This window comes from Toxotes jaculatrix, chromosome 10, assembly GCF_017976425.1.
Source record: "Toxotes jaculatrix isolate fToxJac2 chromosome 10, fToxJac2.pri, whole genome shotgun sequence".
NCBI lineage: Eukaryota > Metazoa > Chordata > Actinopteri > Toxotidae > Toxotes > Toxotes jaculatrix.
In genome coordinates, this window is record NC_054403.1 from 14,072,366 (window position 1) to 14,093,618 (window position 21,253).

At 41.9% G+C, this 21,253-nt stretch overlaps 4 protein-coding genes across 4 annotated transcripts; all 4 read left to right on the forward strand.

The window, feature by feature from the left end:
• Positions 1–534: 534 nt before the first annotated feature.
• Positions 535–3,614, forward strand: LOC121188574. The gene is made up of 6 exons (XM_041048386.1): positions 535–675; positions 844–1,182; positions 1,347–1,528; positions 2,341–2,442; positions 2,563–2,661; positions 2,755–3,614. Exons 1-6 carry the CDS (start codon positions 561–563, stop codon positions 2,968–2,970), a joined length of 1,053 nt encoding a protein of 350 aa, XP_040904320.1. The 5' UTR covers positions 535–560; the 3' UTR covers positions 2,971–3,614.
• Positions 3,615–4,079: 465 nt separating this feature from the next.
• On the forward strand, positions 4,080–9,711 carry prpf19 (pre-mRNA processing factor 19). Its single transcript, XM_041048385.1, has 16 exons — positions 4,080–4,250; positions 4,457–4,606; positions 5,303–5,379; positions 5,815–5,956; positions 6,124–6,197; positions 6,304–6,369; positions 6,478–6,519; positions 6,652–6,726; positions 6,841–6,916; positions 7,029–7,138; positions 7,258–7,413; positions 7,546–7,615; positions 7,706–7,879; positions 8,144–8,226; positions 8,697–8,802; positions 8,902–9,711. The coding sequence occupies exons 1-16, from the start codon at positions 4,232–4,234 to the stop codon at positions 8,997–8,999; spliced, it is 1,518 nt and encodes a 505-aa protein (XP_040904319.1). The 5' UTR covers positions 4,080–4,231; the 3' UTR covers positions 9,000–9,711.
• Positions 9,712–11,012: 1,301 nt separating this feature from the next.
• Positions 11,013–18,900, forward strand: tcirg1b (T cell immune regulator 1, ATPase H+ transporting V0 subunit a3b). The gene is made up of 21 exons (XM_041048383.1): positions 11,013–11,155; positions 12,124–12,246; positions 12,738–12,816; positions 12,910–13,058; positions 13,188–13,283; positions 13,401–13,462; positions 13,555–13,681; positions 13,827–13,909; positions 14,016–14,109; positions 14,319–14,531; positions 14,631–14,781; positions 14,921–15,060; positions 15,382–15,539; positions 15,655–15,745; positions 15,865–15,983; positions 16,100–16,313; positions 16,773–16,883; positions 16,964–17,056; positions 17,156–17,273; positions 17,465–17,636; positions 18,021–18,900. Exons 2-21 carry the CDS (start codon positions 12,130–12,132, stop codon positions 18,112–18,114), a joined length of 2,481 nt encoding a protein of 826 aa, XP_040904317.1. The 5' UTR covers positions 11,013–11,155; positions 12,124–12,129; the 3' UTR covers positions 18,115–18,900.
• Positions 18,901–19,541: 641 nt separating this feature from the next.
• mrpl18 (mitochondrial ribosomal protein L18) lies at positions 19,542–21,167 on the forward strand. Its single transcript, XM_041048389.1, has 4 exons — positions 19,542–19,787; positions 19,980–20,148; positions 20,444–20,678; positions 20,791–21,167. The coding sequence occupies exons 1-4, from the start codon at positions 19,700–19,702 to the stop codon at positions 20,866–20,868; spliced, it is 570 nt and encodes a 189-aa protein (XP_040904323.1). The 5' UTR covers positions 19,542–19,699; the 3' UTR covers positions 20,869–21,167.
• Positions 21,168–21,253: the final 86 nt, after the last annotated feature.

The following is a 21,253-nucleotide window of genomic DNA, read 5'->3' on the forward strand; positions in this document are numbered from 1 at the left end:
CGACATCCAGAATAGTGACTTTTACACCAAACCCCATGGGACCGAGGCGCGTCCTGCTGGAAAAAACCACGGTGCGTGGGAGAGTGCCTGTGCTCGTGTTTGTGTTTGTTGTGCATGCAGATTGTCTAAACCTATTTACAACTGCAGGTAAAGGACCCACGGTTCGAGTGGACCAGAGATAAAATGTTAGTCCTGAAAGAAGTGACTCACAGTGATCAGGGACTTTATGCCATCAAACTGTTCTCTGGGTTCACCTACGAGACTGTTCGTCTGATTGTTTCAGGTAGGATAGTTTCCACTCTTTTGTAAATCTGTCCCAGCTTTTCATTATGCTCCAGGGCTATAAATTATCCGTCACCCGCTCTTGTCTTGTTCTTTGTTCTGTTTCAGAATGCATTAAGTCCTACCACAGAAACTACGGGGAGAACTTTGAGCACAACATCCCTGAAAATGGCTCACTACTGGAGTTTTCTCCTCGGGGTGCTCCACCTGAGGCCATGCCCATTGTGCTTTGGAATCGGACGGACCCTGAATCCAGTGATGCGAGGCGGGGTCGGCTGATGCGGGGCGGGAAGGTCTGGGTGGCCGAGAGAGTGACGCAAGTGGACCAAGGCAACTATACTCTGAGAGACACGGAGGGGAAGGTGCTGTCCCACAGCACCCTTACTGTCCGCGGTGAGAATAGAAAACTGACTGATGAATTCCTTTAACTTTGGGATCCTGTCAGTGGTAATGGTTATATGTTATCTTTCTCTTTCCATCCAACATCTTCTCATACCTTCACATTTCCTTCATCCTCCACTCTGCTCCCTCTTTTCATGATCCTGCATTCTATGGATGCAGGGCACTCCTTCAATGTCACCCGCTTCGCCAAGGAGTCTCTAAACCTGCCCCTCTTTCTTCCTGTCCCTCATGTCCACCTCATTTTTACCCCCTCCCGATACCCTGATGAATCCTCCCTGGGCCCTTTCGACCCCAGGCCCCCCCGCGGCCCCGTGCAGCTGATCCGTGAGGGCCAAATAACAGACCACGACATGCGCTACAGGGGCCTCATCTCCCTGGGCAGGAACGGTACTATCAATGAGGTTGTCATAGCGAGACTGACTTCAAGGCATGATGGGGTGTATGAAATCAGAGATGGGGGTGGCAACCTAGTGTCTTCCACCTTTTTGCAGGTGATCGGTGAGTAACAACGTGTTTGCATGTGTTTTGTGTTTGCATGTGTTTTGTGTTTGCATGTGTTTTGTGTGTGTCTGTGTGTGTGTGTCTGGATGTATTGGCTTCTCCACAGTCTGTCTGTTCCTCCCAGTCTATCTGCCCCATCTCTGTATTTCTAATCTCTCCAGAAAAGGGGGCCAGATGGCGAGCACTGCTCAAGTCCATCACTGTCCCATCTGGGATGTTTGTGTCACTGGCTGGTTTCATCCTGTTCTTGAAGCGCTACCCAAATTGCAGCCTATCACAGATCATCGCCTGCCTCAGAGCGAGCCGCACACCACCAGCCAACCCCCCAAGAGTTAATATCCAGGTGAGGAAATCAGGAGAACCACATTACTGTACATACTTCTGTTGATTGGTTTCATTTTTATACTCCACGTATCATAGTTGCATGCCTGCCATACCATACCTGCATTCATTTGGACTGTACATTTTGTATAGTTTGCATAATGTTTTGCTAATTGTGTATATACACTATTACATCCTCTCTTACTATCACTACTCTAATGATTCATTGTTAGTTCAATACAATTGTTTATCTTTATATATGTCTGTATATACTTTAGCTACTGTTATAATGCTCTGTCTGGAGCTACTAAACTGCATTTTGTTGTGCAGTGACAGTGTAGTGGCCCCACCGGCTGAGATGTGTATGGGAAACTTTATCTATGAGCTCCATACTTTCAGTTGTACTTTCCAAGGAATAGAGTTCACAAATAATAAAGGCAAACCACCACATTTACACTTTAGATAACACAAAATCAACATAGATTCATGGATCATATGCAAGGACCGGGTTTTACACTTATTTTAGAGAATGCCTGAGAAACATAGAAAATGCAGATGCCCCCACACAGGGAATGAGGGGTTGGTGATGAGAAGGATGAGAATCATATATTATGGCCTTCTCAGATCTCAACCTAACTGAAAAACCTATGGGAGGTTTTGGACAGACGTGGTAGACATCGTTCTCCATCCCCAATGTTTTTCTTCAGCAAAAGAAAGATGATTCATAAACGAGACAAATTGTTTTTGTCATGTTTTTCTCTGTTGGATTCTCTATGATGGCTTGACACTGCGCTGAGTTTATGTGTGTATGTCTTTGTGTGTGTGTGTGTGCAGGACTACAGCCAGCCCAGCCCTGAGCCCTCAGGCTACTACAGTCATGCTCAGCAGCCTGGAACACCAAGAAAATGGACCCCTAGAGCCAGTCCTGCTCATACTGTAAGGCTGATTAACTGAATTAAATGAGTTGGCACATTTTGTCTCTTTACATAAAACTGTTAAATTATGCATTGAATCTGTGTGCATGTGCTTTATGTGTGCTTCTGTTTGTATTTCCAGGGTTACACTCCAGTTATGGTGGGGACTCCAAGAGCTGAGAACCAAGGAACGCACAGATTGGCAGCTAGGAGCTCCCCTAGTCGTAATTCAACCACTGAGGTGATACAGCACTACACTCCAGGTTTGAGTATTTGTATGTCACAGACTGAATTATAAAATATTTTTTATAAACATGTCTTCATTCCTTCCTAGCGGGACACATCTACTGCACGAGAGATTTCCTTTTCAGCACCCGGGGCTTCAGATTACCTCCTCGCCACCGAGGAGTGTGTTCAATTCCAGATCAAGAAAAATGGAGATGGAGAAAGTTGTAACAAATCACAAGAATACTTTTCCACACTGCCACTAGACATGGACACCTCTGAATCCTGCAGTGTTTATACTTCAGAGAAACTGAACTTCTTATAAAACAGACAGTTGGAGCTGCAATACGGTAAGAATAAATGAGGCATGAGAGACGCCAGTTTTGGGGTTCTCTGGTGGAAAAGAAAGATCTCAATTGTGCCTTTTGCATTGTAGTGTAGTTTTAATGGTTTGGTACGAACATTGCATGTCATTTTTTTATTGTCATTTTACTGTAGCATGAGTGGAGCATTAGCCTTACCGTCTCATATTACCCATCTCTTGATACTGGCTGATGGTGCTCCTGAAATATCCTGCTGTTACCTACCTCCAGACCCTCAGGACCAATATTACCTGCACTGTATTTGCTGAGTGTCTGTACATGTATGTTTGTGTGTGTAATGTGATCTCTAGGGCTATGCAGGCATTAGAGTTGTGATACAAAAGTTTGGATAAGGGAATTTTCTTTTACTACACAGTAATGTAAGGTTAATGGAAGCGTTTTTCTCCATCTATTGCGTAAACCATTCCTCACTCTGACAACAGTTAATTATCATGTTAAATATCTACTCTGCAGATTAATAATTTTACAACGATAAAGTGTATTAACCCTCAAGACAATTTTAGTAATGGTAACGTGAAATGTAACATGTTCGACCAAATATTGCAATAGCCTGTTGATCTGTGAACTTTGTGTACAGGATAAAGCTGCCTGTGATATTTTTACAATATCAAAATGTTGTCTCTCTAACAATAAAATGTATCTTTAACACAAGTTTTAGATATTTTCTCCAATATGCTTATGGTTTGACTGCAACTAACAATTATTTTCAAGATCAGTTATCCTGTAAATTATTTTCTTATGGATGTTTTGTATATAAAACGTGAAAAAAGTGACAAATGGCGATGACAAGCTGCTAAAGGTCAAGGTGACAATGTACTAACTTGTTTGTCAGCATGACAGTTGTACATCCATAGATTTTAACTGAAGAAAGCAGCTTGCACTCACATTTGAGAAGTTGTAAACAGAAATAATTTCTGTTTTTTATGGACTCATCGTTACACCATTTTTAGTATATCTATCAGAGCAGTGGCGTTGTTCCGGCGGTAGGGGGCAGTGGCGCGCCTGTCAGGCTTGAACGCTCAGTGTCGGAAGCAAGTGTAGAAGAAGAAAAAGCTCCGGTTGTAGCGGCAATGAAAGGACAGCGTGCCACTTCTAATTTGAGCAAAACATAAGGAAAGTGTACATTAACCGTAATAACTGCCTGAGAGCAAGCCGCGCGTTATTCAGTTTTTTAGAATTAATTGTTAGTACTAAGTCGGGAGGATGTCTTTGGTTTGTGCAAGTAAGTGAAGTTGAATTAACTGAAATGACGGAGGCAGTGCAGCTTAGCTAGGCACCGCGCTAATGCTACTAGCTAATGTAGCTAACGTTAGCGACCATGCAGTGCCGCCTTCTGCTTGTGATTGTTCACCCATCTTAGTTTGTGGTTATTTTATTGTTTTTGTCGTGTGTTTTTTTTAAGCTGTAACCGCATTTCCTCCCCCCCAGTCTCCAACGAGGTGCCGGAGCACCCCTGCGTCTCTCCGGTGTCCAACCAGGTATTTGAGCGCAGGCTGATCGAGAAGTACATCGCGGAGAACGGGACGGATCCGATGAACGGACAACCGCTGTCTGAGGAGCAGCTTGTAGATATCAAAGGTAAACCACTGGGAGCAGCTAAAGATGTGAATACTCACCTTCCAGTTCATTAGGAATACACCTGGCTACAACTAATGTAGTTTAATGCAGCAGCCCTTTAATACATCCCCATGAATGTTGTATCTGAGGTGTTGATTCATATTCAGTATGGAGGCTAAAGTTTGTGGTGGTTTTATTGTACTGAGTTGTATTTTTAATGTTTTGTCAATGATGTGAAAAAACACTCAGCACAGCACAAATTAACTGCAGCACTTCCTCCTCCAAACGGTTTCAGCAAAACCTGAACATTCATTAAGGTTAATTACTCGTCTTAACATTAACCTGATAACGTTAAACTGTTCTAGTTTTAGCAAGGCGTACCTGACTGACTGGCACCTGAATGTCAGGAACTAGGGAAACAAGCCCATCACATTTTTCTAAGGCCAAAATAATTTTTTCATATTGCTTATTCTGTCCCACCAGGACCCAGAAATACTCTGTTTTTTGATCACATTAAAGGAAAAAATGCTTAAAAAAATACTTAATTCATAATCAGTATGTTTCTTATTCTATAAATTGCCCATGATAGAGTACCGTTTGACTTTACCTTCTAACCTGCAACAAGTGTCCCTGAAACCTCAAAGAGCAATGTTAATTAACAAGATTAAGTTTATGTAATTATTAATAAGAGGCACCGTGTTCTTTTTTCTTTTCTAGTTTCCCATCCCATTAGACCAAAGGCACCATCAGCAACAAGCATTCCTGCCATTCTCAAGTCCCTTCAAGATGAGTGGGTAAGTGTTGTTAATCTGGTGGAGTCACAAAGGAGGAACAACAAAACACATTCATACTGTAAATGTTACTCAGAATTTCTGTTTTGAATTAACAGGTGATTTTTAACCAATATTCTTGACATTGATAAACCTGAGGTGGAGCAGAACGTAACAATCTTTGAATATCAGTACCTTTAATAAACTGCAATGCAGCACTTATTCTGTCTACTGAAAAATCTTGGTTTGTTTGTGCCATTCCTCTTTTTCCACTTGACACATACAGTGCACCAAAGGAGTTCAAATATTTTGCCCCCTAGTTATTGTTAAAAGCCACTCTATGAATTATGAGCCATGTTGATAGTTTCAAAAGAGCTTGTCATGTAACCAGCTTCAAATATTTACTTTAGAAAAGGAGAAGAATCCATCCTTCATCCTGTCTTTTCTTTTCTGCTGTAGGATGCCGTTATGCTTCACAGCTTCACCTTGCGGCAGCAGTTGCAGACTACTCGCCAAGAACTGTCACACGCCCTCTACCAACATGATGCCGCCTGCAGAGTCATCGCTCGACTCACCAAAGAGGTCACCGCTGCGAGAGAAGGTGGGCTAGCAACAGTTTGTGTGTCCTCTGCCGGAGGACACATTTCCATTTGTAAAGCACATAGAAGTGTCACTAGATCTCTTCAGAATCTGCTCCACACCAACATCAACTCATAGAAATTATTATAAGAGCATGTTTTTCTTATGGGGTCTGTTTCCTCATTACAGCTCTTGCCACACTCAAACCCCAAGCTGGACTGGTTGCGCCTCAGGCAGTTCCTGCCTCTCAGCCATCTGCAGCGGTGAGTGACTGACTTTTGATTTCAGTCGATAAGATACTGATCAGAAATGCCCATCATCATCTTTTGCCACACTTGCTCCTAAAAGCATCCATTTCTGCCCTTGCAGGGTGCTGGTGGAGAGCCTATGGAGATTAGTGAACAGGTGGGAATGACCCCAGAGATCATCCAGAAGGTAAGACTTTTTTCTTTAACCTACATAAATCCTTATTTGGCTGCAGTCTTTCCATTTTCATTAGCAGCTGTACGATATGTCTCAATATGCCTATTTTTCTATTTGCAGCTCCAAGACAAAGCTACTATCCTCACCACAGAGAGAAAGAAGGTATTATAATACTCTTTTATTTAGCCACGTTTTGCCCATTTTTATCACAATGCCTTAATATTGTGTAAACATCGTGGTACTATGTTATATGCGTTCAAACTCTTGTAACAACCTCACCTCTTATTTCTCCAGAGAGGAAAGACTGTGCCAGAGGAGCTGGTTAGAGCTGAGGATCTCAGCAAATACCGCCAAGTGGCCTCTCATGCTGTAAGTATATATAAAGCATAAATTACCGGTTCTTTTTTTCATCCGGGAGCTGCAACAGTTTCTTCAAGTGATTCAGTCTACTTACTGTCAAATGTTTTCTTTTGTTGCCTTCAGGGTCTTCATAGTGCCAGTGTTCCTGGTATTCTGGCTCTGGATCTGTGTCCCTCCGACACCAACAAAGTGCTCACCGGTACATGAAATAAATCTTTTTGGTTTCAAAAGTTTTTTGGGATTCGTCGGCATGCTAGGCACCATTTGAAGCATCTGTTATATGATACTGAGCCCACTTGTGTTCTTCCCAGGTGGAACTGATAAGAACGTGGTGGTGTTTGACAAGAACGAGGAGCAGATTGTGGCGACACTTAAGGGTCACACAAAGAAGGTCACGTCTGTCATTTACCATCCATCTCAGGTAACTTTTCTTTTCTTAATTTGAAACATCGACCAATCAGATTTTGAAGTCTTAAAAACATGATCTGTTATTAACTTTCTTTCCCTTCCCTCACTCTCTCACTGTTTTCTCCCCTATAGTCTGTGGTCTTCTCTGCATCTCCAGACACCACCATCCGTGTGTGGTCTGTCACCGGTGGCAACTGTGTCCAGGTGGTTCGTGCCCATGAGGCAGGTGTCACTGGTCTCTCCCTACATGCTACCGGGGACTACCTGCTCAGCTCCTCTGAGGATCAGGTGTGTTTGCAGCCTGAAAAAAACACCCACAGACCACATGTTTTACCTAACTGCAGAAGTAATGGTAAAAGCTACCTGTTTACTACTAAACTGTTTCACCACTCTAACGTCACTGTTATTTTTATTCTGCAGTACTGGGCCTTCTCTGATATCCAGACTGGTAGAGTGCTCACCAAAGTAACTGATGAAAGTGCTGGCTGTGGTAAGTGCCTCTATGCTGACTCGTGTGTTTTGACAGTCTAAAAGAGTCCATTCATTCCAGGTGGTAATGTTTCTGTCTGATCCCCTACAGCTCTCACCTGTGCTCAGTTCCACCCTGATGGTCTCATTTTCGGCACTGGCACGGCTGACTCCCAAATCAAGATTTGGGATCTGAAGGAGCGCACCAACGTGGCCAACTTCCCCGGCCACTCAGGCCCCGTTACCTCCATCGCTTTCTCTGAGAACGGATACTATCTGGCCACAGGTGACAATTACCAACAGCATTTTACCCACATTTTTTATGTAAACATGCAGGAAGGTTTAGGAGTACACTTACTCACTACACCTGAAGATCTTACTGAGAAACTAAAGTACAGAAAAGAGTACGGAATGTGCAAAGTGTAAAAGCCACAGACCTGTTGCTAACCACAGCATCTTCGGGCTTGTGTTTTTGGCACCAAAGTGAGCTGGAAGTGTATATGCACTTGCATTTTCTTTATTGACACTGACGTCCTCTGATGTCCTCCAGGTGCCCAGGATAGCTCGCTGAAACTGTGGGATCTGAGGAAACTGAAGAACTTCAAGACCATCACTCTGGACAACAACTATGAGGTAAGAAAGGGGGGGCTATTTCTACTATTAAAGAGATGTGACGTTTTCTGCTAGCATGGAACTACTTTGTGTCCAAATTCTATGTTAAGCTAACCATCTTCTGGCTATAGCTTCATGTTTACTGTACAGACATGAAGTGACATTGATCTTTGCATCTCAGCCTCAGCAAGGAAGAGAATAAATATATTTAATGTGACATAATCGAGGTGGCTCAAAGTAAGAGTCTGATATGAGATGCTAGAAGAATGTTAATGGGAAATAAGAGCTTTGCAAGCACATGAAATCATCTCGTCCATCAGGTCTGTGGATTTAACTGCAACACTGAGGATAATCATGCTCTTTTCCAAGGCTGGGTTTGATTTTTCTCCCCCTCGGATCTTAGCTACCATTCAATCTGTTTTCCAGACTTTCACACCTCTATGTTTCTGAATCTCATTCCTTATTCCTCATTCCATATTTTTCTATTTCAGGTGAAGTCCCTTGTGTTTGATCAGAGTGGTACTTACCTGGCTGTGGGAGGGTCTGACATCCGTGTCTACATCTGCAAGCAGTGGTCTGAGGTCCTCAACTTCACAGGTGAGGAACAAAAATGCCAGTCTTTTTTCAAATGCCCGCCCCCCCCCCCAGTTATGTAGTAGCAGATTTTTGACCTTGCTTCTTCCTTCCTAATTGTAGACCATACAGGATTGGTGACTGGGGTGGCCTTTGGAGAAAACGCTCAGTTCCTGACCTCTGCAGGAATGGACAGGAGTCTCAAATTCTACAGTTTGTAGAAAACCATACATTCAGGATGAGAGGACAAAAAAAAAAACTGAGGAAAGAATAGAGAGGTCTCTGTCTGAGCAGTCACTATCCTGGACACAGACTTAGCATAGACCTGTGATTTTTAGAAAAATTAAAAAAAAAATCTGTGCTAACTTTGCTTCTTTAGTGTGTTAGTCGTCATGTCCAGGAAAGAGATCCCATGAAATTATCTGCTAATTGAAACCACAGCCGCATGGCTTGGATAACAACGTTTATTGGCATTGAAATATGTTGTTAAATGAGATGCAGAATCCAGTGTAATGTTCCTGTTATGATTTTACTGTAGTATTTTCTTTTTGTGTGCGTGTGCCGCGGGGGTGGGGTCTAAAATTTCCTGTATTGCAACTCCAGTGTTGAAATGCACTGTTGGGAAGTGTACATGGTGTGAAAACAATCTGCTTTGCTTCAGTGTAGACCAGCTTCATCACAGTATCTTTAGGGTAAGAGGAAAATAATCTGTAGTGATGAACAGCACAGCTAAGCAGAAGATGAACACGTGTGAGATTCATTTTCTTCTGTGACAAATTTAGTCGTTTAACCTCCCCTCATTTTCATTTCCCATTTCATTTGTTCCATTTATACTTTTTGTCTTTTTCCAATTGTATATTTCTTGTTACTCGCTATTTTACCTGTTGCACCGCTGCCCTTTTACAATAAAATAAAATATCTTTTGTATTGCCATACATGTGTTTGTCAGAATAAGGGCACTGTTGGGTCCTCTGAAGGAAATGAAATAATTTCACTTTGCCTTTACATACAGGCATTTCATCAGGTTATACAAAGTTGCTCAGGAAGAGCATATTAGCCCAGATCTGCCTGATGATGTTAATTTGTTGTCCATTCTTTCATGACTAATTCAGACTCCAAATGTTGGTGTGTGGACGTAAATTTCCCCTCCACTCCAAAATGTTTTTTTTCTTTGTACTCTTGGGTATTTGAGCTTCACTGTGCAGAATGATGAATGTACAGAGTTTGACTCTGGAAAGCTGTTTACATATCCAAGTGCTTAAGGGGAAAAGTTTCTTTGCTCACCGTTAAATCAGAAGAAAAGTAGTGTATGTGTGAACATGATTTTGGAACAAAACAACTAGTTTATAAGTCACTCGGTTCAGTGTGCGACTAACAATGTTATGCATCCTTAACAAGGTAATTTGTTCTGTGTAAAACAACATCAGAGAATTCATTGTCCTGCGTAATTCCTACAAGATTCCTTCATTACTGGAACATACTGTATTACTGAGGGACTTTTTCATATTCCTAGGGGACGTTTGTTTATTTGTAGGGGATTTTTCCAAGGACACATCAGTCCAGGAAATGCATTTTTCAGGAGGTAATGTCTGCACATGTTTTATATATTTCTGGCAGTGATGGGATGTATATTTACGCTTTACAAATTTTAAAGTGCTTTAGTTTATTTTTCTTTTGAGGCCATTACGTTTTTCATTTGATAGTAAATTTTGTTGTGTCTTCTCAAATGTGAATGTTAGCTTCCTTTACTTTTTAATATATTTGTTTTTGATCATTTTGAGGTTTGGACTGTAGGTTGGACAAAACAAGCACAGTGAAGGTGTCACTTGGGGATCTGGGTAATTGTGATGGGGACTTTTATTTTTAGGATTTTTACAAACCAAACAATCAACTAATCGAAAACTAAAGAGCCGATTAACCCATGGTGCAAATAATAGTTTCTGCCGCGCGCCAGCATGACATTTGTGTCATCATTCTGTCGCTTAGCAACCAATGACTGGCAAACCAACCATTCCACCTTTTTTATATCAAATATTAAACAAGATCAATAATCTAAATTAACACCTAACAGGCGTTAGAGATCAATCTTTGTCGCCTTAAACAACACCAGATATACATTTCCGCTCATTACCGCCATTTACATAACCTGAAAATCTCGACCTCTCGCGGCCGAATGAGGGACGAACGCCAGCTATCACGTGAGACTGCGGTAACGTGACTTTCAGAAACGGGAAGTTCTCGACAGGAGTCGGGATAACTTCTCACATACACGTCTTGTTTTCCCCGGTTAATAGTCACCGGTCTGTCCGTCGGCTACGGAGCTGGACAGCCTGAAAGACAGCAGTTTGGAGTCCGGCGGGGTTTAGGAGGCAGACAGGTGAGATGTTTTTGTATTTGTCTTCATTTTGTGCTCAAATGAATCTGTTTTCTACCTCATGTCCACAGCGTATGACCTACTATTGTCATGACACAAATTAAAACCTTGTGCTGTTTTAATTTCGCCCTCACGGGATTTCCCTAGCCTTAATTAATCATGAGTTCGTTTTTTTATTTAATGTGGCATCTTTTGTTTGACTGCTTATTCCTGCGCCTCGTTTCAGTGGCATGCTGTGGCACGAAAAACGAAACTGTACAGTTTTGTTTGGCAAAGGAAAAAAAACCTAGACACAATAGAGGGGGAACAGCCGAGGTCGCATTCGTTCTAGAAAATGCAGAAGTTTCTATTTTTAATATAAGTTTTTACTTTAATGCTCACTATCGATGACTTTTATAGTAATTAATAAAGTGAAATTTGACACAGCAGCCCTGCAGTAAATCCTACCTTTTTTAAAAGACTATAATGTTCAATGTTTAAATGTAACGCAATACAGCACGACCCCACTCAGACTAAAATGCCCAGAAAACTGAATCAAAACTTATTATTATTGCTATAATAATAATATTTTTATAACCTTCATAAGGGTAGGATTTACTTCAGAGCTCTTAAATCTGAGTGAACTGTGATTCTGTGTTTTAGAGAGATTTTATTCACAAGTGGCAAAAATGCAAGTTTGTGCCTCTGGGAGGAACGTGCCTGTGCAAGAATGGAAATTTCACCTGATCATATCACAGTCAGGAGGACTTGATGCTTCCCTTTTTCACAGTTTCAACTCATGAGCATCTGCATTTGCACTGAGAGGCTTTTATTGTCCTAACTGAAAGAAGCTGCCCTCTGTGAACTTTTCTTTTCTCCTGTTTACTGCCTGCCTCCTCTAAACTTTATCAACAATAGCTCCCATTCCACTGTAAACTGCAGTACTTTGTTGTATGAAATTAACGTGCACTTCTTTCCACGGTGTTGTGCAGGCAACTATGGGCTCCATGTTTCGCAGCGAGGAGGTGTGCCTGGTGCAGCTCTTCCTTCAGTCTGGCTCGGCCTATAATTGTGTCAGTGAGCTGGGAGAGCTGGGACTGGTTGAGTTCCGAGATGTGAGTCTCTTAAACTCTTGTTCAGCTCTTTGTTCATGATCTTGTGGCGAAAAGCTCAGAGTCCAAAACAAGCGGAGGCCATTCAGCCTCTTAAGCTAGTCAGCTGTTTTGGCCAGAATGCTTTACCACGTTTTAACCACATTTATGTCTTACATTTCTTCACATGCAGATGGTGGATTGATTTCTGCCCTGTCGTGTTATGGCTCAGATTACAAATCTCTGATCATTATTCTCATTCTAACAACAATCCAGAGCACAGTTATTTATCTATGTGTAGCTGATTGTGATCTTCTTGTACTTGGTGCCCGTAGATACCTTTATAAAGTCACTTTGTGGTCTGCAGCATTTCTAAATCTGACCTTAGATAAGATGGTCAACTTTGATTCACTCTGAGACACAGCAAAAATTTTCCTTCTCCTATTGCGATCAGATGAACATGAGTAACACTTGCCCTCTTCCTCTGCCCTCGGCTCTGATACTTCTGATTTCAGTTAAATCCTAATGTGAACGCCTTTCAGAGGAAGTTTGTTGGCGAAGTCAGACGATGTGAAGAACTTGAGAAAACCTTTAGTAAGTAACACTGACTCATTGTTCTCCACCTATATTCGTTAGTAATTTTTGTAGAGATTCTCCATCTGACTGTTTTTTTTGTCTGCCCGTCAGCCTTCCTGGAGCAGGAGATCAATCGCTCCCTGTCTCCACCCTTGCAGGGTGCCCTCCCTCCTCCATGCCCAACACCTTTGGCCCCTCAGCCCCGTGAACTCATCACTATAGAGGAGGAGTGTGAGAGGCTGGCCAGGGAGCTCAAAGAGGTGAGCACTTAAAATACGGCCATGCTGATAAATCAAAGAAATGTCTCCGTTGTCCCATTAGTACACAATAAAAACAGGTTGAACTTATTGACTTTTTTTTTCTTGATTTGCCTGTCTGTGTCTCACTAGGTGTCCAGAAACAGAGACAGCCTCCGGGCTCAGCTCACCCAGCTCTGCCAGTACAAAGGTGTCCTAACCAGAACACACTCTCTGACAGCCTCACAGGTATTTAAAAATAAATTTCCTTAGTCATTTTATTACCTTTTCTTTAATTATTAAACCATAGTTAGCAAACTGACTAAACCCCCCCCCCCCCCCCAAAAAAAATTCTTCACCTCATAGGCACCACCACCTGTACTGGAAAGCCAAGGCCTGTTTGACAACCGCCAAGATGTCCACCTCAGGTAGATACCATTCCCTAAAATGTATTAAACTCCTTTCTTTTTGAAGTAATTATGTCTTCTCTGTGCTTGACATGTCTCTGTCCTTTTTTCAGTTTTGTGGCAGGAGTGGTCCATCCTTGGAAGGTCCCCTCGTTTGAACGGTTGTTGTGGCGGGCGTGCCGCGGCTATATTATTGTGGATTTCAGAGAAATGGAGGACAGACTCGAACACCCGGACACGGTGGGTAAAGGGAGACAGAGAGAGGCGACCATGGTTGAGAGATAGATCTGAACATTTTTTTCTGCTACAGGGATAGTCTCTGATGACTTGTCACGTTTTCTTATGGATGTTTTATCAAAGCTGTTTGCTCTGTCTTCATTTGCAGGGGGAAATGGTGCAATGGTCAGTGTTCCTCATTTCCTATTGGGGAGATCAGATTGGGCAGAAAGTCAAGAAGATATGTGATTGGTGGGTAAATCTGTGCACCAGTTCGATTTTTTTTTTTCATTGTAGATTTCCACACTGCAGTGTCCGTTGAACTTGTTCAATATCTTTTGATTTCCGCATCTCACAGTTTCCGCACACAGACATTTGCATACCCTGAGAGCACTGCTGAGAGGGAGGAGATTCTCCAGGGACTTCAAGGCAGAATTGAAGATATCAAATCAGTAAGTGTAGTTGCTCTTTACAAAAGCCCAGTGACTATTTGTTGCTACACTGATCCAGTCAGCAGCATTCACCTTCTTTTGTAAAGTCTCACACTTGAAAATACTAGAAAGCCTAAAATGGCAGTACAGTATTTAAAGAGCTCTTTATACTTGTTTCACACCTCCACTCCTCCTCCTCCTCCTCCTCCTCTCACTTCCCTCTACTTTAGGTGTTGTCTCAAACCGAAGCCTTCCTGCAGCAGCTGCTGGTGCGGGCGGTGGCTGTGCTGCCTCAGTGGAAGGTGAGGGTTCAAAAGTGCAAGGCAGTCCAGATGGTGCTGAATCTCTGCAGCCCTTCCGTCACCGACAAATGCCTGATCGCTGAGGCCTGGTGTCCCGTTGCCAAGCTGCCTGAACTGCAGGCAGCTCTGAGAGAGGGAGGGGTAAGGCAACGCTGTAGACAAGGAGAATGAACATAAACAAGTAAAGCACCAAATTTGTCAGCGTGTTTATTTTTGTCCAAACTTCTTCTCCACCCTCAGAGGAAGAGTGGAAGTGGGGTCGACTCTTTCTACAACCGCCTGCCTTCCTCCACCCCTCCGCCTACCTTGTTTCCCCTCAACTCTTTCACAGCTGGTTTCCAGAACATTGTTGATGCCTACGGAGTTGCCAGCTACCGTGAAGTCAATCCAGGTACATCATCATACCACTAAAAAACAAACAAACAAACAAAAAAAAAGACATTTCTTCATTAATGTCTTGAAAGAAAAAGGGCATCTCAGATGTAGAAGCCAGAGAATTCTCAGCCTCACATCTATTTTTTTTTCTGCAGCGGTGTACACCATAATTACATTCCCCTTCCTGTTTGCTGTGATGTTTGGGGATGTGGGTCACGGTTTACTGATGACTCTGGCTGCCCTCTGGATGGTTCTTGAGGAGAAGGACCCCAAACTCAGGTCCAACAACAATGAGGTACACACTAGAGTCGTGTCAGAATAATTGCTTGCTTTTCATCTAATTGCCATTATCATCGCATGAATCATCCCATGGATCCCATAGGGATCATGCACTGTATGCCTATGCAATTTTAGTTTCAGACTAGATTAAATTATTTAGTATGTTTATGGATTGATTTTAGGATTAAAGTTATTAATTTGGGTTATTAAGAAATGTAGTCAGGACCTCTGAACAAGTGATTATTTCAAAGACTAGAGCAAAGATGCTCAAACATGTCTTTGACCTTGCATACTAAACTGAAATTAAATCTGTGTGTTGTCCCTGTGTGTGTTTCAGATCTGGAAGATGATGTTTGGAGGAAGGTATCTGATTCTGCTGATGGGGCTCTTCTCCATCTACACGGGGGCCATTTACAACGAGTGCTTCAGCAGGGGCCTCAGTACCTTCAGCTCAGCGTGGCACGTCCGCCCGATGTTTGAGAAGAACATATGGAAGTGAGGACATTTCATACGTGCCATCTTCAAAATGATGATTCGTGGCCTTTTTTTTTTTCCAGTTCTCACAGGCTGTGTTTTCTGTCCATCTTACATTTATGTCATCTCTTCTCAGTGCATCAGTCCTGGCAGGGAACCAGTACTTGTCCATGGATCCTGTTGTGTCCGGTGTTTTTACCAGCGCTTATCCATTTGGCATTGACCCAGTATGGCCATCAAACCCATTCCTTTTTGACTTCAGTATTTTTCATCCTGTCATCTGGTTTGTCACTTTATTCACACTGATTCTCTTGCGTGTGTGTGTGTGTGTGTGTGTGATCATCAGATTTGGGGCTTGGCCAACAACAAACTGACTTTCCTTAACTCATACAAGATGAAGATGTCAGTCATCATCGGTATCATTCACATGACTTTTGGAGTTTGCTTGTCATTCTTCAATTACTGGTAAGCATGTTGTACTTTTTTGGTGTGTGTGTGTGTGTTTGTAGTGTTTGCTTGCCTTCACTTATCCTTGTTTCTCTGTTTCTACTTCCCTTTGTTGTTGTTGTTGTTTTCTCCAGGCACTTTGGCCAGATCAGCAGTGTGTTCTTTGTGCTGATCCCGGAGCTGTTCTTCATGGTGTGTCTGTTTGGTTACCTGGTGTTCATGGTGGTGTTCAAGTGGATTGCCTACACACCAGCCGAGTCCAAAATTGCCCCCAGTATACTTATCCACTTCATAGACATGTTCCTCTTCACAGAAAACCCTGACAACCCGCCACTCTATACAGGACAGGTGTGTAAGTTTGCTGATTTTCCTAAAAGGAACATATCAGAGTCTTATCTCTCTTATCTCACACTTTACATAGCCACCAACAATTTTAAAGCATGTCACAGTTTTTATATTGAGAAGCCTTTGGTTTTATTTTATTTTGTTAGCACAGTAAATGAAAATCCCCTTAAAACACGAAACCCAATACAGTGAACATTTTATCTGCATTATCTGACGTGAAGGTTATTTAATTGTTTTCTAAATGTGAAATTGATTTTTTTTTTTTTTTTTTTTTAAATAAATAAGCATCCGGGACATACACATACAGAAACTACAGCATGCATTTGGAAAGGGGTTTGCAGAAATGTATGTGTGTATACTATTTGTGGTAAATGGGGAAGCAACTTGCAAAAACACCAGTGTTGTCCCTCGTCGTAGATTGCTGAAATGAGCAGCTGGTCTCTCTTCATTCTTTATGTGTAGACTGTGGTTCAGAAGACCCTGGTGGTGCTGGCTCTGTGTTCAGTCCCGGTCCTCCTGCTAGGAAAGCCGATGTACAAATACATCACATTCACAAGAAGGCGACGTCAAGTGGTGAGCCTGTGTTTGACTGAACTTGAACCCTTTTATCTACAGCGAGCCACATTGTCTGACAGATTTTTAATTCTCCGCAGCATCAGGAGGAAGACAGACGCCCGCTGGTGGCTGACGACGGCTCCATCAATACTCATCAAGGGGAGTTGGAGGGAGGAGCCGCTGAAGAGGAGGTAAGAGAGAAGCACAAGTAACTTTGTTCACTGAACAGATTAAATCAAGTCAGAGGTTCATTTTTCTTTATTTTATTTTAACTGTTCTATCTGATTTAGTTTGATGCTGCAGACGTGTTCATGCATCAGGCCATCCACACCATAGAGTACTGCTTGGGCTGCATCTCCAACACCGCCTCCTACCTACGACTGTGGGCTCTCAGTTTGGCTCACGCACGTTAGTGGCACACATACACACCAACACAATGTGCATTATCATTCTCACATGATGCATTCAGACACACAGACTTCCTCTCTAAAACCAAACACACTCATACTGTTCTTTTTTTAGCCAGTGAGTTACACACATGACAGTTTTGTTCCAACTAGTTATAGTTATGTGATGGTGACTTATTTGTTACTTCACAGAGCTGTCAGAGGTGTTGTGGGTGATGGTGATGCGTATTGCGCTGAAGTGGCAGGGCTACGTGGGATCTGTGGTCCTTTTTGTGATTTTTGCCTTCTTTGCTGTGTTGACCATCTCCATTCTTCTGGTTATGGAAGGCCTCTCAGCTTTCCTCCACGCGCTCCGTCTACACTGGTAAGGATGAGAGGAAGGAGAAGAACACTGAGGTCTAAAAAAAAAAAAATTAGAAAAAGAATTATTTTCAAATATCTTAATTTATCTTAAACAATCTGGAGCCCTGTTTCACAGAACGGGATTAATTTGTAGGCTGGATAACTGCACTAAGTAAAATCTGGAACAATTCATTTTCAGATTTTAGGTTGTTCTGCAATTTGTTTTAAAGAGTTATCATGTGCTAACACGTGTTAGTCACCTGACAAGTGTGATGGAGGTGATGAATGTGCTCAGCAAATTTCGTGGCAATCAGAAGAGGCAGAGAAATGGTGTGGGTGGACACAAATCGATAGTGTGTTGTTTATATTTGCCGTTGTATGTTGACTCTGCTTCTCTCTCTTGCAGGGTGGAGTTTCAGAACAAGTTCTACAGTGGAACAGGCTACAAGCTGAGCCCTTTCTCTTTCTCATCTCTGATCAGTGCATCAGCTCCTATATGATCGGCCAAATCATTACTTAGTATTGCCAAATGGTTACATTAACTTATGTATATTATTGAGTACTTGGACTGCAACACTTCAGAATGACCCTCTCTCAAAACAGTGGTATTCTACTGCCTGTAGACTATGAAATGGGTTAATTGACTTGCACAATGATGATGATGATGATGATGATGATGATGATGGTATAGACTGTTATTTCTGCACAAGCTGAATGAGAATGAGCCCTTCTATAATTAATTACAATTACATTATGTGAAATGAAAAAACATATAATTTTGTATCCCATTGCTGTTTTGTTCCACTCTATGTAATTCTTTCTAATTACTCTTTCTGTAGATTAAGAATTAGTAATCATTTACTTCTAACAGTATAAACATATTATAATCATCGGTTATGAAAAGGGAAAACTCATCACCTAATGAATCTGTTCTGCAGTTTAAGGGAATTGTGATTGTTGAATTGGTGTATTGTGCTTTTATAAGCCAGATTTATCCAATGACAGCAGGGAAATTATCTCAATGATGTTCATGAGCCAAAGGTACTTTCCATTCATTTTCATGTCTTCCAACTACAACACACGTCAGGTATTTATTGGTAGTAGAAGTTTTTCAGGTGCCTTACTGGGACTGAGTGATTGTTTATTCATTAAGTCTTTTGGATAAAGAATGTCATCCATTATCATGTCACTGCTTTAAACAACACTCTGCCCTAGACATTTGCCTCTTTTTTTCTGCAGGTTTGCACTGTAAAATCTGAACTGAAATTAAATAAGTTTTTCATGTTTAATCTTGTGAAGACATTTACTGAACAGGCAACCTTACCTGTTGTGTAGCTGCACTATTTATTGTGTCATGTATGTGTGACTAATTTGTGAAGTTGGCAGCAATGGAAGAAGTACTTAAATCCCTTATTTGAGTGTAAGTAGCAGGAGTAATACCACTATGTAAAGGCATAGCAATTTTATTCAAATAGCACATTTTATTATAGGTGAACTCATAGGTGACAGACCATTTAAAATAAGTAGTAATTGTTTGTAATATGTGAGAAATCTTGCATTGAAAAAGTTCATAAGTATTATCAGCAAAATATACTGTTTGAATAACCATAGAAGTAGACCATTGTGTACAATGGTCCCTTTCAGAGTGTTCATTAAGATATAAACAGCATTATAGTACTGTAGGTAGTCTAAGTGGAACTAGTTTAAAGTAACTTAAAACGAAAATAAGTACCTCAGAATGGAACTTAGGTGTAGCACTTAATGTATTAATTTACTTGCCTGAAACTGAAGTTGTTGTAAAGTTAAAAGACAGAAAATCTTATTATTCTTGATGATCGTTCACTTTGTGTGGAACTGGAACTGTTGAGTATTGTTTCCGGCCGTGCTGCTTCTGAGGTGGCACGTAGTGAACCGGATGTTGTCTGAATGTCAAAGATGGCGCTCGACATGTCACGATGAAGCTGTAGCAGACTGCTAGAGTATGTTTAATGTCTTTAAGGATATAAGGTCTCCCCAGACGTTAGTTAGTTTACTGACCGAAGTTTTGTTTTAGTTAATGAGGTGGACACAGCTGAGGAGGAGGAGATGGCTCTGAGTGAATTAAATCGCGGTGTTCGGCAGTTGTTAGGTCAAATTCAGCGGTGTCGCCCGGTTGTAGCCACACATCAGTCAGGTGAGTCCAGTAAAGTTATGTCAGTCACAGGTGTTTTACCTTAATCTGCGCAGTAACGGTGTTGTGTTTATCTGCATTGATGCTATTTAACAGACTGCCGTGGCCACCTGTGGCCACCCGTGACTCTCGCTCTAACGAACCGCTCACTTATTGTTTTTTTTTCTTTTTGTTTACCTGTTGTCTGTCTCCCAGCTCGGTGTCTGAGCCAAGCAGCCTCTCAGCCGAAGCCCAGCGCGGACGAAAATGAAGCCGTTAACCCGACCTTTGTGAACAGAAACCCCCGGAACCTGGAGCAGATGGCTCTGGCTGTGAAGGACCGGGGCTGGAGGACGACCTGGCCCCACCGGGAGTTCTACCACAGGTCTGTGTTTGCATGTGTGTCAAAATATGTCTGAATGCCACACATCTTTGTTTTTTCTTTTGTTTTTTGTTGTTGATCTTTGTGAAATCAAGTGTCAAATGTCTCTGTTACATAACTATGGTTCTGTTTCTGGCAGTGAACATTATTTCGATTAGTGACTCTGTGTACTTTTGCATACATTTGCTATATTAAGGTACTGTATATGTATATATTGTATATGTATATGTATGTATTGATTTTGGAAAACTATACGCATGTAATGCCCTTGCTTCCTCCTGCATGTTTCTCGTTCTAGGTTGGAGTTTTCTCGCACCCAGCATCACGTGACGGCACAGGTCTTCTCCAGCAGCTCTCCTGTCCCAGTGTTGACCTGTTCAACCAGGGAGTGGGCACTGAAGAAGGAGCTGGTTTCCACCAGGAGTGTGGTAGCTTGTCAGGCTGTGGGCGACGTGCTGGCGCAGCGTTGTAAACAAGCTGGCATCACCAGGATGGTGTACAGGGCCATTCCCTGGACGTTTCGCTCTGATGCTGTGAGTCCATAAAGCATAAATTGCTGTTGAAATTATTTGAATGTCTTTTTGAATGTTTTTTTTTCTGTCACCTACTTCATGTTTGTCTCTTCCTGATTTTTCTCCCTCACAGGTTCAGTCTTTCAGGGCAGCAATGAAAGCAGGAGGAATCACCCTTAGCGAACCTAGAAGGAAATACGTCGGAACCTAAATTTAGGTGTCATCTATCACTTTATTTTGTAAAAATATCCTCTGTAAACCTTACTACATCTACTCTGTTGTGAATTATCACTGTACTGATACGGTGAATTGCAATATAAAGAGAATCAAAATGAGTGCTAAAAGTAAGGTAGCTTGTCCCTGTGCTTTGTCTCTTGTCGATAAATTGTTTCTGAACATGAGCATTTCTCCTCAGACGTGTCGTTCAATCAAGAAACAAAGTGGTTGGTTTGAAGATAATCATTTATTTTTCACTCATAGTGCTTATTGTAAACAAGAGTGAGGTGCAGACAGTGGATAGCTTAACACAACAAGGCATAGAGATGTGGACTTAAGATTTAAAAAAAAAAAAAAAAAACAGTTGATCATAGTACAGC

Coding starts and splice junctions, on each gene's coding strand:
- LOC121188574 (XM_041048386.1), top strand. CDS start 561: ATGCGGGGCGGGAAGGTCTGGGTGGCCGAGAGAGTGACGCAAGTGGAC. Junction 1,529..2,340: donor CCCCAAGAGTTAATATCCAG/GTGAGGAAATCA, acceptor GTGTGTGTGCAG/GACTACAGCCAGCCCAGCCC. Junction 2,443..2,562: donor GAGCCAGTCCTGCTCATACT/GTAAGGCTGATT, acceptor TTGTATTTCCAG/GGTTACACTCCAGTTATGGT.
- prpf19 (XM_041048385.1), top strand. Junction 7,139..7,257: donor TCATTTACCATCCATCTCAG/GTAACTTTTCTT, acceptor TCTCCCCTATAG/TCTGTGGTCTTCTCTGCATC. Junction 8,803..8,901: donor TGAGGTCCTCAACTTCACAG/GTGAGGAACAAA, acceptor TCCTAATTGTAG/ACCATACAGGATTGGTGACT.
- tcirg1b (XM_041048383.1), top strand. CDS start 12,130: ATGGGCTCCATGTTTCGCAGCGAGGAGGTGTGCCTGGTGCAGCTCTTC. Junction 13,910..14,015: donor GTCAAGAAGATATGTGATTG/GTGGGTAAATCT, acceptor CGCATCTCACAG/TTTCCGCACACAGACATTTG. Junction 17,274..17,464: donor TCTCAGTTTGGCTCACGCAC/GTTAGTGGCACA, acceptor GTTACTTCACAG/AGCTGTCAGAGGTGTTGTGG.
- mrpl18 (XM_041048389.1), top strand. CDS start 19,700: ATGGCTCTGAGTGAATTAAATCGCGGTGTTCGGCAGTTGTTAGGTCAA. Junction 19,788..19,979: donor TGTAGCCACACATCAGTCAG/GTGAGTCCAGTA, acceptor TCTGTCTCCCAG/CTCGGTGTCTGAGCCAAGCA. Junction 20,149..20,443: donor CACCGGGAGTTCTACCACAG/GTCTGTGTTTGC, acceptor TTCTCGTTCTAG/GTTGGAGTTTTCTCGCACCC.